This window comes from Arachis hypogaea, chromosome 7 (genome assembly GCF_003086295.3).
Source record: "Arachis hypogaea cultivar Tifrunner chromosome 7, arahy.Tifrunner.gnm2.J5K5, whole genome shotgun sequence".
In the NCBI taxonomy this organism is placed as follows: domain Eukaryota; kingdom Viridiplantae; phylum Streptophyta; class Magnoliopsida; order Fabales; family Fabaceae; genus Arachis; species Arachis hypogaea.
In genome coordinates, this window is record NC_092042.1 from 26,575,218 (window position 1) to 26,593,110 (window position 17,893).

The 17,893-nt window shown below is 30.7% G+C and overlaps 1 protein-coding gene across 1 annotated transcript; it reads left to right on the forward strand.

Annotated features, from left to right (window-relative positions):
- The first annotated feature begins 2,639 nt into the window (after nt 1–2,639).
- Nucleotides 2,640–10,818, forward strand: LOC112701317 (protein FAR1-RELATED SEQUENCE 5-like). Its single transcript, XM_072198769.1, has 5 exons — nt 2,640–2,747; nt 8,182–8,924; nt 9,030–9,121; nt 9,579–10,372; nt 10,651–10,818. The coding sequence occupies exons 1-5, from the start codon at nt 2,640–2,642 to the stop codon at nt 10,816–10,818; spliced, it is 1,905 nt and encodes a 634-aa protein (XP_072054870.1).
- The last annotated feature ends 7,075 nt before the right edge of the window (nt 10,819–17,893 follow it).

The following is a 17,893-nucleotide window of genomic DNA, read 5'->3' on the forward strand; positions in this document are numbered from 1 at the left end:
TAGAATCACTCTTTTGCGTTTGTCACTAACGCCCAGCAGGTTAAAGTTTGAAGCACGTCACAGTCATCCAATCCCGGAATCCTACTCGGAATACCACAGACAAGGTTTAGACTTTCCGGATTCTCATGAATGCCACCATCAATCCGGCTTATACCACGAAGATTCTGTTGGGGAATCTAAGAGATATTCATTCAATCTGATGTAGAACGGAGGTGGTTGTCAGGCACACGTTCATGGGTTGAGGAAGGTGATGAGTGTCACGGATCATCACCTTATCCACAGTTAAGCGCGAATAAACATCTTAGATAAGAACAAGCGTGTTTGAATGGAAAACAAAGGAATTGTATTAAATCATCGAGACGCTGCAGAGCTCCTCACCCCCAACAATGGAGCTTAGAGACTCATGCCGTCACAAAGTGTATAATTCAGATCTGAAAATGTCATGAGGTACAAGAAATGTCTGTAAAAGTTGTTTAAATAGTAAACTAATAACCTAGGGTTACAGAAAATGAATAAACTAAGATAATTGGTGCAGAAATCCACTTCTGGGGCCCACTTGGTGTGTGCTGGGGCTGAGACTAAAGCTTTCCACGTGAAAAGGCCTTTCTTGGCGTCAAACTTCAGGTTATGACGTGTTTTGGGCGTTCAACTCCGGATAATGACATTTTTCTGGCGTTTAACTCCAGACAGCAGCATGAACTTGGCGTTTAACGCCAAGTTACGTCGTCTATCCTCGCTCAAAGTATGGACTATTATATATTGCTGGAAAGCCCTGGATGTCTACTTTCCAACGCCGTTGAGAGCGCGCCAATTGGACTCCTGTAGCTCCAGAAAATCCATTTCAAGTGCAGGGAGGTCAGGATCCAACAGCATCAGCAGTCCTTTTTCAGCCTAAGTCAGATTTTTGCTCAGCTCCCTCAATTTCAGCCAGAAAATACCTGAAATCACAGAAAAATACACAAACTCATAGTAAAGTCCAGAAATATGATTTTTGCCTAAAAACTAATATTATTTTACTAAAAACTAACTGAAACATGCTAAAATCTACATGAAATTACCCCCAAAAAGCGTATAAAATATCCGCTCATCACTAATTGTTTAAATTATTGCAAAAAGATTAATTAATTTAATATTATTCATCTGTCATACGATTGGCATATAAAAGATGTAAAAAAATTTATACTTACCAATGGTAGAATGAAAAATCTCTAAGTATATTTTGTTAATTTTTTCTTTATTTTTAATATGTTCTATATTAAAAAATATTTTTTATTAATTATTAGATTGACATATAACACAATAAATATAATAAATATAGTAAGATACGAACTTTGTTAATTGATTTTTTAAATAATCTGGCAACTTGATAAGAACTTTGTTAATTGATTTTGTTAATCTCTTTCTTATTTTTAATCTATTTTACATTGGATAATATTATTTTTTATTAATTATTAGATTGACATATAACATTTAAATGTGTTAAGATAAGAACTGTGTTATATATTTTTCGTTATTTCAACTTTCATGATTATGTCGTTCTCTTTATTTTTCTATGTCATAGGCCAAGTAAGTTTTTATTTATTATTTTTCTTATATATATATATATATATATATATATATATATATATATTCTATTTTAAAACTTATTTTAATTTTTTAGGTTTTCTAATATGTTTTATTGTATTTTTCTTTTACTTTAAAAATTGTATGGTCTGAAGATATTCTGTTAAACGATTCTAACCATATGATCAAGGAAGAAGTTTAAGATAATAAGTTTGAATTTTGGTAATGAGCAATGCTAGGGGGACAGCAACTTTTGTGATTGTTAGCCATCAACTAGCCATCAATGATGATTTGATGGTGTGAGATTTGTGTGAGATTTCATCCAATGACTCACCTTTCTCTGCTGGTTACATGCTGGCCATAATTCAATAGAATTGCTGGTCCCCTAGACTTTCCCTTTGGTAATTTATTGAGTCTAATTGAAATAAACACATTGAAATATAATAAATAGAATCATTAATGCAACATTTATTAATGAATAATTACTAAAAAAATATTATCTATACCAATATATAATGGAAAAAGTTTGGTAACCAAAATTTTTCAGCCATATTCAACCAAAACTTTCCATATTTTACTTCATTTATATCACTTAATAACAGTTTTATTTTTTACTTCACTCTCTTATCATTCTACTTATCACCGTTCATTCTACTTATCATCGTTCTTATCAAATCTGCTAATTAATGATATTAATTAAAAAATCATATCCTTTTTATTAGGCACTATTGTAATTAATACTTAATATTCCTTTTTATAATTTGATTTTTATATATAAAAATACAATAAAGATTAATAATAATTATATTTAAGAACGGTAATTATAATATCAATTACATTAAATAATTGCAATTGATTCTTTGTCCGTTATGGTATTTATCATCAATTATTGGAGATATGAAACATGAAACCTATCCTAATATATACTTTATGTTAATTCAATCATATTCATTCAAAAATCACAAGAATAACACCATTGCAAGCACAATAGTGTATAAGCCAAGGAATTTTACAAGAAAAGTATTTTTATCATTGTAATTTGTATGGCAATTGATTTCGACCTTAATACAGTACCTATGGCAGAAGGTGCTGAAGAATTTGTACAACAGACGGACTCACCCAATGAAATTGTTGCCAGTCAATCAATTTCTGAGAATATAGAAAACTACACTAGCTCTGATGAGGTATGGTAATAACTCGGATTATTTTTTTTATGTATTTTTTAGCACTTTAGTTATATGCGTAACATTCTTGATCATTATTTGTTTGCTATTTATCTCAAAAAAAAAATTATTTGCACCGGCAAATAAGTTTTAGCATCATCACAAACAATATAACCAAGACTATCATATATCATCACGCTTTCGTACACATAGCATTCATTGATATTCTAATTAATTTAAAATTTCATTCAATTCTCAAATTGTAAATTTTACCTTTAATTTTGTCAAAGAATTACAAAATAATTTTTTAAATCAAAATTCGAGTTAATAAAAATATTGAAAAACAACTTTGGATTTATCCTATAATCTAACTATTTAAAATAAAATGTTTTTCAGAGAAAATTTATTTGAAAGATTTTAAAACAAAATCTGGAGAAATAGAAGCTATGGTCCCTACTATGTCTTCCGTATTATTCCTCTTTCATTTTCATAAATATGCCTTTTTTTTGTCGTTTATGCCTTGTACAATTGATATCTTTTATTATTATTATCATTATTATTATTATTATCTATACCAATATATAATGGGGATACGGAATTTTGGTATCCAATTCTTTCTTCCTATTTTACCCCTATTCTCTCTTTATTAGAAACTGTCCCACGACACGACAGAACTTAAAAACTGATTTCAATAAAAAAAACTGTTACTACGTACTCAATTTTTTTATTTTATTCACTTTCAATAAAAAAAAACTATTAATACATACTCAATTTAAATACCGATTCATTTTCAATAACAAAATAACAGACGTCAAAGTAACATAATTAATTGGTATTCTATAACAAAATTAATTAAATTAATATACACTCTTATGCTTATTATTTAACTTAAAAAAATTACATATCTATAACAATATATAATGGCAATACATGGGTTTGGTGTCCAAAATTTTTTTCCAATATTATCCTTTTTAATCAACTTCTCCACTTAATGTCAATTATCTCTGAAAACTTTCATCACTTCACTTGGCCACTTGACGTAATTCTCACCTGTCACTTCTTACCCATTTTTCTCTTCTCATCTCATCTCTTATTAATATTATTGAATACATTGATAGATTTTAAAAATACATTAGACTCATGCCAATAATAGATTTGCTTTTAATTATTTAGATATTCATAATAGTAATAAAATTGGTCCAAATTTTTTAATAGATAGAACGGTAATAATATTAGTGGGTATAAATTATTATTCTTAGTAAACTTTTAATTATTTCTAATATACTATGTTACATATATCTATAATACAGTATATTATGATTGTTAATTGTTCACTTAAAAAATTTACACTATTAATTTAATATTTAAATTTTTTTTATTATGGTACTATTTTAATGTACTCTAAATTTTTATTATGTATTTATAATTTTGATAAAAATCATTCTTAAAAGAAATATTAATCTTATTTTTTAATTTTTTGTCCAGATAATATTAAATTATTTATATTAAAAGATTTACGAAATTCAAAAAATATTATTTATATAATAAAAATCTGGTTTTAGATATTCAAATATTAGAATTGGTCCAAATAATATTCTGAATGATGATAACATTGGTTAGTTATGCATATATATTGCATTGGTTTGTTAATTTTATCTTTTGAATTATTTTTTATTATGGTACTATTTTAATGTACTCTAATTTTTTATTGTGTATTTATAATTTTAAAAATAATCATTAAAAGAAATATTAATTTTATCTCTTAAATTTTTTAGCTTTGACAATATTAAATAATTTATATTAAAATATTTAGATAATTCTAAAACTATTATTTATACTATAACAAAATAAAAATATACAAAAAAAAATATGGAAGTTTGATGTTCAATTTTTTTTATTCAATGAGTCCTGTTTGACAGTTGTTATATAAAATATTTATTTAAAATATTGGTAATTTTTTATTTAATTTATACGGTAAATAATAATTTTTATGTAATTTTATTTTATTTAATATTAAATTAATTTAGATTTGAATTTTTTTTATTCTTTTCGAATTGAAATAGTCCCATTGCATGATTGACAACTTTAATTTCTATTATAATAACTATTTTTTCTATTATTTTCTATTTACTATTTTTTTATTTTTGTCATAATAACTATTTTTTTATCTATACCAATATATAATGGGATAGAAAAGTTTGGTATCCAATTTCTTCTTCCTATTTACCTCTATTTCTTTTTTATTTTTGTTACACACTGAATTCAATATAACAAACTGTTACCACATCTTCAATTTTTTATTTTTTTATAAAAAAAGAATTTATCTCACGATAGAGTATTAAACTGATTCATTTTCAACCCACGACCTATTTTAAAACTGATTTACTTTCAATAAAAAACTGCTCCCACTACGTACTAAATTTAAAAACTGAAACCCCAACAGAATTAAATACTTTTTCACTTTCAATTTTGGTATCGCAAACCTTTTTCGTCTCTGCATCTTGCTATATTTCTGACAAATAAAAATGGAAACTTCACAAAATCAACAATCACGTCAACGTCGATCCACTTGAACACTAGGCGGAAATTTCACAAAATCAACAATCACGTCAACGTCGACCTACTTGAACAGAATATGCTAGGCGAAGAAGACAACATGATCGAAGAACAAAGACAGCAACTTATCGGGAGATGATTAACTACCACCCATCATTAATTTGATACCGGTAATACGATAACTAATTTTCTTTGTTATGAATTCAATTAGTTTTTAATAATTATATTTTACTTTTGAAACATATAGGAATGGAAGCGCATGACAATGAAACGGGTACAAGTAACAGAAATCTATAACAATATATAACGTAGATATGGAGTTTTCGTATCCAAAAATCTCCCGTACATGCGTCAGTTACTTTAGATAAAAGAACTTTTACCGTTAACAGCAACACGTGTTCTTTTATCTTATTTTCATTATATATTTCACTAATAGTTGTAGAAACCGTAACTTCTCCTTCAATTCTTTATTCCAATAATTTATCCATTTAATTAATTTTATCCGTTTTCAATTTTTCTTACTTTTCTTTCCAAGTCTGAATATACTTCTCTGTATGTAACAATTATTTGGATGAGTTTTTGTAATTTTTTGAACTAGATAATAACTATGCCAAATGTTGATTTTGGACGCCATGTATGAAAGGAGGAAAAAAATAATTAGGGGTGATAAATAATTTTTTATGGATCTTATCGTTTTATTTTGGATATATTCTTTATGTGACTACTTTATACCAAGTTTGATCTCATTATTCAATTTTTAGTACTTCTCCTCTCACCATTAGGTGCACTCTTATTATTACTGTTGCCATCATTCTCCTTCCTTGAATATCGTGATTGTATCGTCTCCAGTTTTTCTTCGCTTTCATTTACTACAATTGCAAATTTTATACCATTTTACTACGTATATTAATTTCACGCATAACTTTCACCTTCATTTTCCTTTCTCTTCAGTTTACTTACCAAATTGTATTCATTCTTATATATTTTTAATCTGTCTTTCACATACAAAGTTTTCTCTTATCAATTTAATTTAAAAAAATGATTATTTTTTTATCTGATATTTATTTTTTAATTTTTTTGACATGTATATACCTATCAATAATGAACTGAAGAACTCTCATAAATTATTTTGTAAACTCATTCTTATATATTTTTAATTTGTCTTTCACATATAAAGTGATGAACAAAAATGAGAGCTGCCATAATGGTATTATGGTAATTGATTGCGGTGGTGGTTAATAGAAGAAGAAAACAAGAAAATAATAAAACAAGACAACATAATAGTGACGGTGAGACGATAATACTAATAGTTATTCATGTAAAAAGAATGATAAGAAAAAATGATAGTGTATAATATGATGAGATGATATAATCAAAATAAAAGTTAATAATTTTAAAATAATAATAAAATAAAAAATAATTAAAGATGTTTAATATAAGATTAAAAAAATATTTTTTTATCTATTTGAATTATACATAAAAATAAAGAGTATTTTGAATATAAATTTTTAAATTTGCTTCAAATTAAATAAGATTGAGAAAATAAATAAATTTAATATATAAATAACTAATTTGTAAACCATGTTAGTAAATCTTTATCTTAATTTTAGTATACATAATAATAATATAACTTTTTACCTTTTTTAATTTAAATTTAATTATTTTATATTTTTACATATCTTAAATAATATAAAATATTTTATGTTTTATAATTAATTTTTATTTATTGATCAAATTTATAATTTTAAAAATAAAAAAATAAAAATATTTTTTTAACTCAATAAAAAAGTGGCTGAATAGGCACTTTGCTTTTCTATTGTTTTTAAGAAATTAATTTTATTTTTTTGTTAATATATCATCCACTCTTCAAATTTATTAGATAAGTATTTTTTATTTTAATATTGATGTGACTTTATTTATATCATATTTTATTAAAATTAAAATTACTATAAACCAAAATATAATTCAAAAAATAATGATAATAACATTATTCTGATTCAAAAAGAGTATATATAAACTAAAATATATGTTAGTTATTTACAAAAGATAATTTTTACTTAAATAATAGATAAAAGTACTATTATTTTAATATTAAATTAAAAAATATATTTTTTATCTATTAGAATTATTGATGGAGATAAAAAATATTTTGGATATAAATTTTTAAATTTGTTTCTAATTAGATAAGATTAAATAAATAAATAAATTTAATAATATTTATAAATAATTAATCTTTAAATAATATCAATAAATTTTTATATTAATTTTATTACACATAATAGTAAATTAATATTTTTTTAATCTTACTTTTTAATTTAAATTTATTTTTTTAATATTTTACATGTTAAATAATTTAAGATATTTTATATTTTTATAATTTTTTTAATTATTATTAAATTTATAATTTTAAAATAAAAATATAAAATTAATTTCTTAAACTCAATAGAAAAGTGGCTCAACAGGCACGACAGTGCCTGGTGAGCCGCTAGTTATTATTATTATTATTAGAACACATAAGCAACCATTGCGCCTGTTCTCCAAAAGAAACGTTAGGACATGGATGTTTTCATCCTCTTGTCTGTGTTTTAATTTAAATGAGAGATAAATCATAGAAATAAGTATTTTAATGAACAATAACTTTTTTATAATATTTAATTTTAAATTACTTAAAATATAATAGAGAATTTAAATAAAAAAATTAAAAATATACGTAAATCCAAAAATAATTACATTAAGTTAACATCTACGTTAACATACATAATAAAACGAAATTAGGACCTAGAAGTATAGTATTGTGTTTTATTTGTTATACTCGATAGTGAAATTAGCCACTTTTGTATAGTTAACTATTATGTAGAGTTTTATTTGTTTTTTTTTTCTTTCTTTGTTTTTTTTTCAGGTCATAAATCAAGCCATTAGTGACGAGGAGGTAGATCCCGAGGAGGGAATGTGCTTCGGCACATTAGAAGATGCGCGTGCATATTATTACCGATATGCGGCTAGGACTGGATTTGTCGTCAAAATAAGAACCACCGGCTGGGAGACCATAAACGATCAGAGGGTGGTTGTTAATCAAGCTTTGCATTGTAACAGAGATGGATACCGCAGATCCCGTGTAAAGGCACCCCAGAGAAGGAAAACAGTGGCCTCAACAAACTGCAAAGTCCGTTGCTATTTGGCATTATATAAAATGACAGGGCAGTGGAGAATTTCTCGAGTAGAGGTATCCCACTCACACCCGCTTAATCCGAAGCTATCTAGAATGTTCTCAACAAACCGTCAGCTAAGTATGCATGTGAAGGACCTGATACAGCAAAATGACCAAGCTGGCATTAGACCGAGTAAGACGTACCAGGCACTAGCCAATGCAGTCGGTGGCCCTGCCAACCTCACCTTTACAGAGAAGGATGTTAGAAATTACATTAGTCGTCACTTACGCATTTCCGGGGATGAGACGGATCCAAAAGAGTTACTTAAGCACTTCTCACGGATGAAGGAGCTCAATCCAAACTTTTTCTTTGAAATAGATGTGGACGAAAACCATAGCATTAGAAATGTGTTTTGGGCCGATGCTCGGTGTAGAGCTGCATGGGAATATTTTGGTGATGTCGTGACGTTTGACACTACTTACAAGACTAATAGGTATGGAATTACTATTTTTTCTGTTGTACTTAATTAGACTTTTTTCCATCCACGGCATTTGGAATTTCCACCTACATATCATGTTTTTATATTTTCATTGTTTAGGTACGACATGCCGTTTGGGCCTTTCGTAGGTGTCAACCACCATGGGATGTCTACGCTTCTTGGGTGCGCATTATTGCGGAATGAGGACACTCGTACATTCGAATGGCTTTTTCGTACTTGGTTGAAGTGTATGGGTAAGGCCCCCATATGTATTATAACAGACCAATCGCTGCAGATGCGTTCTGCATTAGAGACCACATTACCACACACACGCCATAGATGGTGCATATGGCATATCCTAAACAAGATACCAAACAAGCTGGTAGGTTACCGTCATTTCGATCAGCTCATCACATGCATGAAGAGGATTGTGTTTGAATCCAAATCTAAGGACTCATTTGAGAGAGATTGGCACGATTTTATTGAAGAGTATGACCTCCACAATTCTAGGTGGCTAAATGGTAGTATAATCTTCTGGTTCCTTGCTGCCTCTGTGTGGCTACTTTATAGATGTTATTTTATAGTCATTATGGATGTTGCACTTAGAGGTTAACCGACGTTATTTTTGTTTTTTTTTTGCATTTTTTGGTCTTTCCTGTTCATTTGCAGATATGTTTGCTGACCGACACATGTGGGTGCCAGTATTTTTCAAGGACGAATTCTGGGCTGGCATGAGGAGCACACAGCGTAGTGAGAGCATGCATTCAGTTTTTGATAAGTACTTAAACAGTAAGAGCTCTTTGTTGCAATTTGTTCGCCAATACCAAAACTGTGTTATAGACAAGGAGCAAAAGGAGCTTGAGTGTGACGCTGCTGATTTAAGGGGTATTATCCCTTGTGTTTCCAGCTCACCAATAGAGAAGCAGTTCCAGAGAGAATATATAAACTCCATGTTTCGAGACGTTCAGGATCAATTTATAAAAAAGGCTGATTGTGACATCTCCTTAATCAACCATCATGGCACAAGTATAGTTTGTGAAGTTGACCAACAAAAGATGGTGTTTGACATGTCAGTGTACAGCAGATACCAAGTCGTGTATTGCTCGCAATCATCAGACGTTAAATGTGATTGCTTTATGTTCCAATCGAATGGTATTCTATGCTGCCACAGTCTTGCTGTTCTTCTACATTTTCGTGTGACAGCAGTGTCCTCACAATACATTCTATCCCGATGGAGTAAGAATGTTAGTTGGAGACACACATACATCAGGAGTAGCATTGACATGGACCGTTCTGATGAAAGCATGACAATTTTTAGGCAATTGTGTTCTGATTTTTACAACATCGCTCAGGATTTTGTGGCTACTCCAGAGGTTGCTGCTATATTGCGTGATGCCATGGACAGTGCTCGGGAGAAGCTCAGAGAACACAAGGAATTCGAGCATCAAGCTGCACCTTACCAAGTGCGATTTACTCACATACGCATGATGAGTGTCCTGTTAGCATGGATGAGCTACATGGCCCACGTCGTGTTCCTACGCGAGGTCGTCCAACTTCCACCAGACTTGGGGCAGATCTGGAAAAATCTATTAAAAAGAGGGCACGCAAAAACAAGAATACTCACAATCACAACAAGGTAAATATGAGATCTACCCCCCTTTTCATGTTATTTGTTTATTTTAAGTTGGTTGAATGGATAATAAGTGATGGTGTTATCTTTCAATATGATTTGTGTGTTAAGGGACCTAATGGTAATGCACAACCATCTCCTATAAATGTGGCAACTTCCTACAAAGATACGCAACCGGCTTGTTCAGAAATGACAAACAATTTGGCTATGCACTCTGGCTCCTTCATATCACTATTGAATTCATTCCATAACGCTGAACAATTGTGTATGTGTACCTAGTGTATTTCTCATAGCATTAATGTCATGTCCATTTACTAATTGTTTCCTCTTTTGTTTTGTTTTTAAATTTTTTTTTTTCACAGGAAACATTCTTGGAGGATTCGAAGTTTAACATTACTACATATCATAAGCATTAGAGTTTAACAACTACTATGTACTTTGCCCATGCTTCAACCTTATTTCACGTTATCATGATTTTGGTGGTTTATTGGATTTATTTTATGTAAATCACTATACTCAACTTTATTTTAACTTGCTACTGCTTTATCTACCATTATTAAACAAAATACAATAACAGACTTGGGCAACTAATATACAACTTTTTTATTCTTTTACTCTTTGTTACCGTTATTATTTGTTACTAATATTAAAAATAATAAATGTTTAGTTGATAATTTAATCATTATGATAATGTGGTGCAATACATGAAGTTTAAATTTGAATATCCAAAAGTATCCGTACATAATAAGGTCTTTCTTTTATTATTTAAAAAATTAGACATCAAAAAGTCATATCCAGACATGTATTTTATTTACATCCAATAACATCCTTTAATTTATTAGAATAACATCCACGATCGAGCATTTATTGCTTGGGCATAAATATTTTTAGCTGCCTATTAAGCATGAATAATTGTATATTAGAAACATAATTCAAAATTCAGTCAATGTGTTCTCGATTTGAGCAAAAACAAGCCAAACATGTATAAAAAAATAAACTAACAATTTAAAAACAATTTTTTTATACATAAATATTAACTGGGATATTGAATTATTGTATTTTTTTTAATCCAGTCCAAATCCAAAACCTTTCGCAAATATTTCATGATAAAATCACGTAAATTCTGCAAGCATATCAACCATATCAACAAAAAGATGCACCCGGTTTTGATTTATATCCAATAACATCCATCTGTATATAAAAATAACATCCTCTAAATCCTGAAATCAAATTAACAAAAAACACACACTGACCAACTCTAATCTCAATTTATGGCTTATAGTTCCGTTTAGCTTTCTTAGCCAGTTCTGCCCTTCGAACCAGTGATCTTGTCCGTGGGTTCGTCCAAGGATCTTCAAGAGTTTTTTTCTTTCCCCTATCCTCCACATGACGACATGGTACATTGAGTACACCATCTACCTCACTCCTAGAGATGTTGTCTTTGCAAATTAGAATGTCAGTTACAATTTCTTTCCGAATTTGTTGCAGCTGGGCCTGTGATCACATACAGATGTATTTGTGTTTGGTATAGAATACAATAAAGAAGCAAATATAAATCCAGCCAGCATAAGTAGAATTCATCCAAGAAGAGTTATTTATCAATTATTAAATACGCAAATAAGCATCAACATATGTTTTGGATTTCACTAACCGTCGTCCAAATAGGCATATTCAATTCATCCTCTGCCAAGCTCTTTGGATCCCACATTTCCATCCATTTAATGACGTATACGCCACAGTCCCACCTATGCAACACAAATGACAAAAAGTCGTGCCAACATGTTAAAATTTGTGTGGGTTGATTTTTTAATCCCTTTTTTGTTTTCACCTCTAGACTTACCCATTAGGCTGTTTTTGGAGCCTTGTTTCATATCAACATTCATAGCCCTCAGCTGTGAATACTACATTCGGGTCTACAGTTGCTGCCAACTCTTGGAGAAGAAAGCCCTTCGACAAGCCAAAGAGAAAGAATTAGGGAGGAAAATAGAAGAAAAAAACATGGAAGGCAACACCTAACATCCGAAAAAATATGCATCATCAAATCTATTCTCACTTACTACATATTTATCTATTTTCTCTCGGCGCTCTGAGTGTGGGCTATTGTGCATAGAGTCTAACACCCATAGGTTATCAGTCTTCCGGTGGAGTACATATAGCCACCAGTGATCATCTCGGCACACTGGAACAAACCACTTCATCGTTGAATAAAGCATGTTAGTATATAGTTATTTTTTCCATATTCTTGTAATGAAAAAATAGATTTTGTGTGTGGATTAGTAAGTATATAAATTACTGACATAATCAACTTTTTTCGCTTTCTCCGCATCAAACCAGTGCTGCCCGCGGCCCATGAATTTGCTAAGAACAGGGACAAAACCAGTGTTCGTCCCGGCAAATCGTTCAATGTTAACATCAGTCAATATTATGGCCTGTAAACCCATTTTGCATTAGTTAAACACCTAAAGTAATAATTTAGAGTATCCTTCACCGAGGCAATTATGGTATTAATTAATATTAAGTGGGTAAGGAAAGATTGCACTAACCATTAGTCTCGGTGGAATACAGTAAAAATGCGTGCAGAACCTTGCGTTGCTCGAAGTATTGAACATGGCACAGCAGTAATCAACCACCTGAATAGAGTAAACGTATTACATTTTCATGGCACTTTAATGCATAACACATACATAGCAATTTATTACAGTTTTTTTGTTTGCTCTTACTGTATCGCTTACTCTTCTACGCCATCCCAGTGATTGAAGATCCGCTCGCTGCAGCTGAACATCATCGCCATTGCGAATCCACGCAAGTGTGGTATTCTTTGCACCCCTCCGATCTGTCACCCACTTGTATATCCTGTTCATGTCATCACCTGTCGGCCTTGCAACACCCCCAGATGGCATCAGTGTGTCCACCACAGCTTTTGTTTTTATGTTTTCTGGTGATTCAGGTTCCGGAGTCGCATTTTGATCATTTGTTACCGGAGATCTGGGCGGTGAGTCTGGTATGTGCATCTGAGTGATGCCAAGCGAGAATGACGGGATTGAAAAGTCTACTTGAGCTGGGTCCTCTGGTGCAACATACACTACCATTGCAAGCTCTCCGGATTCCCTGCACAGTCATTAACAATTAAGTGCTCTTAACTGAGTGCTCTTAACAATTAAGTGCTCTTATCTGAGCCAAAACTAAAATAAAGAAAGTTGTGTAACCAGCATAAGATTATATGGATAACATCTATTATTGATTAAATATTTCACCTCAAAAGAAGGAAAGAGTCAGAAGTAAAAGAGTCATGCAACTACTATAATCTTCAATAATTCATATTATTGTTAAAATCATCTATCTAACTTGCCTTTGATTCGAAGGTCCTTCATCAACATTATCATCTATTCCGTTTTCAACAGGTGTGTCAGACATTGTCTCATCCCCTTTGGGCATTTCAGGACATGTCCACCTCAGACTCATAGTATTCCCCCTAATGGACCTGTTTTGGGACTCTTAAATAAATTAGAAGTTGAGCACCTATAAGTGATAATAACAAAAGACACCTTATACAAATATGAGTTAATCAAGTAAATGTAGTACGCTTAAATTCGTAAATGATGTTAAATCTAAAGTTTACCCAAAGCTTCTTCGTGCAGAATAAAGTAAAGAATGGATAGTAACATCCTCATTACCAACCAGTTAGCAACCATTATGCTAGAAAGATAACATCGGGTATGAGGCACGCATAACATCCAAATTTAAATGATAAAATATTAGATAATCAAACTCCTATTCAAGATAAATATACCAGTTACAACCCCTAATTTTGCCATTCTTCTCAAATAAGCACAATATTATACGTAGGTAACGTATATTAAAATTACTTTATATATGGTAAAATGTTATATGCAAACAAATATAATGATAAATTATGTCAACGCAGTTGCCCAAAAAAAATTATGCTAGTATATTGTTACAATGAGGCAAGTTAAAGCATTAAAACTTCATACGATAACTAAAATTTCAATAACTTGCCTTTCCTTTGAATGCCCGTCCTTAACATTATCATCTGTTGCATTTACCACTGGCATGTCGGCCAATGTCTCCTCCCCCGTAGGCATTTTGATACATGTCTTGTTCATAAACACTTTATCCCCCTCAATGCATCCGTTTTGTGAAGCTTGGCTACATTTTCTGTTTAAATAAATTGGAAGATGAACAACTATAAGTGATAATTAAAAAGGTCACCTAGCACAAATATAATCCGACCAAGTAAATCTACTATACCCAAGTATAGTACAGAATGGTCAATAACTTCCGTAATTTAAATAAGTTAACATCCAGAAAGCCACACGAATAACATCAGGAGTATTATATACATAACATCCAAACTAATGAGACAAGATTTAGCTATTCGTAATACTATTTAAAGTCACTAGTATTGGCATTACTTAACGGGAGAGGACACATAGTCATCAAATTTATTATGTTATGAAATTAATGCTAAAACAGGAAAAGATGTATTTACATGTGTAAGGTCTATTGCCATGCTCAAAATAAGTATCTCCAACAGTTTTTAAAATATAGATTTACCAACTACAGCATCAATATCACACTTCTAAAATTAGATAAATAATGAATTACTCTATACATGGTAAAACTTTATATATGATTAAAAAGACACAAAATCTAAAAGATATTTATTTATACTATAATAATATTAAAAAGACACAGGTTAGAGCAATAAAAGTTTATAACAAAAGTAATAAATCTTTGAATTGCCTTTTTTTGGAAGGTTGTTGATCAAATCCAGCAAGTGATTCATTGTCAGCCGGTATGTCGGTCTCGTTTTCATCTACCGTGGGAGCTTTTTTACGAGTCTTTCTATCAGACTTTGTTTTTTTCTTGATGCATCTTCTCTTTGATACACGATTGTACTTTTTCGATGACCCATACATCTTTCCAATTAAATTTAGAAGCCCCTACAGTGGACAACGTATAAGTTTTATTCACGTTAGAGCTTAAAAGCAGTGATCCGATTAACATATCTTTCACACTTATGTCTCACCGAGTGAGATGTGCTTTCCTCTTCATCCATCTTCTTCAGATCAACAAGCGACCAGTCTCTGATCCACGGTTCTCTCCCATTATATCTTCCTAAATCTCCATGCTTGTTAGCATGGAGATATATAATCTAAAAGTTATAGTAATTGCTATAAACAAGGTATACTATAAAATAACAAACAACAAATCAAAAGTTAGGGATATATGGCTCACCAATAATGCGAACATACATCCATCAACTATTTTCTTCCCTACATCCTGAAACCTCAGAACTCCTTCAATTAAAAAATCATAAATGTACCTCGCCCAATACATCTTCCTTGGGTTCGATACATCAATGGCAGCGCGTATATGTATGTCTGAAACAGTGGCTTTCGGCGAGGGAAAGAAGAAACACTTGGCTATCAACATGATGAACTGTCTCCGAAAGTTCATTCTATCGACATCGGACTGCATCGAGCATGTGATAACATCCCTTTTTAAATCTGCTTGTGTCTTTCCTGTGAAGCTGTTAACAACTCGGTGCTCTGCTGCTGTTTTTGGACTTTTGAAACTATCCCCTGTCAAGCACAAAATTGAGTCGATGCAGTCCAAATATTTAATGGCTAATTTAACCGAAAACATATAGTCAACGAAAGTACAGTGGATAATTTTTTTCCCTTTTCTCCCTATTTTATTTGAGAATTGCGTACCATGGTTCGGTAGTCCAAAACACCGTGCAATTAATTCAACTGATATGGGAATTTTTCTTGTTCCGACGATCAAGGAATTCTCATCCCGATTATATGATGATGCTAATGCAACCATCATATCTTGGTTGACAGCCCATTCAGGCACATATTGCAGCCAGCCAAGTCCCATGTTCTGCACCTCCATTAGTTTCTCTCTGCCCGTGCCTGAGTCTAATTGCTTCATAACTGAAGCCACGCAACATGGCGAGCACCTAGATACTAGTGTTTTCTACACAAAAATTCATAATCAGCACAAAGTAACAACAAAGGAGAATGTGGGATTTAGCATTTACTATCAAAACACAATATCCCAAGTTTACAGTTAATTCACCGCTAACCATCCAAGGTACCTTTTTTGGTCCAACAATTTTTTTTGCCATCTTCTTTCGGGATTGTTATTCTTCTGTGTCTCTTTTTTGCTCCTGGTACGAGCCATAGCTACTTCTTGTTTTTCGAATACCTGTTCACAAACAACTGCTATATATACTCAAATAACTCACTTAAATTAATCATTAACATACCAACATGTTTATCAATAGCATAGATACGCCAATATTATTATTGTTTATAATTTATTAGACATCACGATGCCCAAACCCATTTGTCAAATCCCTTTGGCACACTTCAAACCTGCTCTTTTGCATACAAAAAAATTTAAATAGCTGTATTCGTTTTCAAATTCTAATGTATGGAATTGCAAAGAACACAATTTAGGTGTATGATGAATATATAAGTCACAAATTATTAATTATTGAACTTATTATAGGGAGTTTTAAATTTCGTTGACAAAATCTAAGTCATCTGTCCTAGTTAGTACTTAAAATAAATATCAGATTCAAGTTTAAATGTTTTAACATTAACGCTAAGCAATATATAACAATACAAGGGTTAAAGTTAATCAAAAATAAAAAATGAATAAAAAAATAATAAAAAGTAGGAACGAAACTAGAGTAACTAACATCATGTAAATTATTATAGAGAGTAAATAAACTTTATTTTATTTCAGAAGGTGTAATTATACATTTTGACTATATATATATATATATATATATATATATATATATATATATATAACTAATAGTAATTTATGTTATTTAATTTGAGTGGTCCCAAATTGCACCGCCCATACTTTCATATAGGAAAATGAACGACGTTATGCGTACCATTTACAAGTACTGTATTTTTTCTGTATATTTCTTTTTGTATTTAACATTAACAATAATTAATAAAGAATAGAAAATGATAAAAATTTTTGTGTTTCATTCTATGCCGATGGATACAAGCATTGATGGTGGAAGAATAAGAAGAAATATAGACAACAATTTTTATTAGTCTCCATCGCTGTATATTATATTCTTCCCTTCCCTAATTCATTACTGCTCTCTGTCTCTCTTTGGTGATCGAGGGTTCTATGATTATTTGATTTTATTAGTAGTGGAGATAATTAAGGAATGGATGGAGGTGTAAAAATATTTGTTTGGAATTATAAGTTAGGAAAAGTGATTGGACTTGGATAGTTTTAATAAGGTTAGAATTGCTCAAAATTAACCAACCGGTCATAAAGTTGCTATCAAGCT

Excerpts from the sequence above, each read along its gene's own strand:
- LOC112701317 (XM_072198769.1), top strand. The coding sequence starts at position 2,640 with ATGGCAGAAGGTGCTGAAGAATTTGTACAACAGACGGACTCACCCAAT. Across the intron at positions 8,925-9,029 it reads ACTACTTACAAGACTAATAG|GTACGACATGCCGTTTGGGC; the intron begins GTATGGAATTAC and ends TTCATTGTTTAG. Across the intron at positions 9,122-9,578 it reads ATTGCGGAATGAGGACACTC|ATATGTTTGCTGACCGACAC; the intron begins GTACATTCGAAT and ends GTTCATTTGCAG.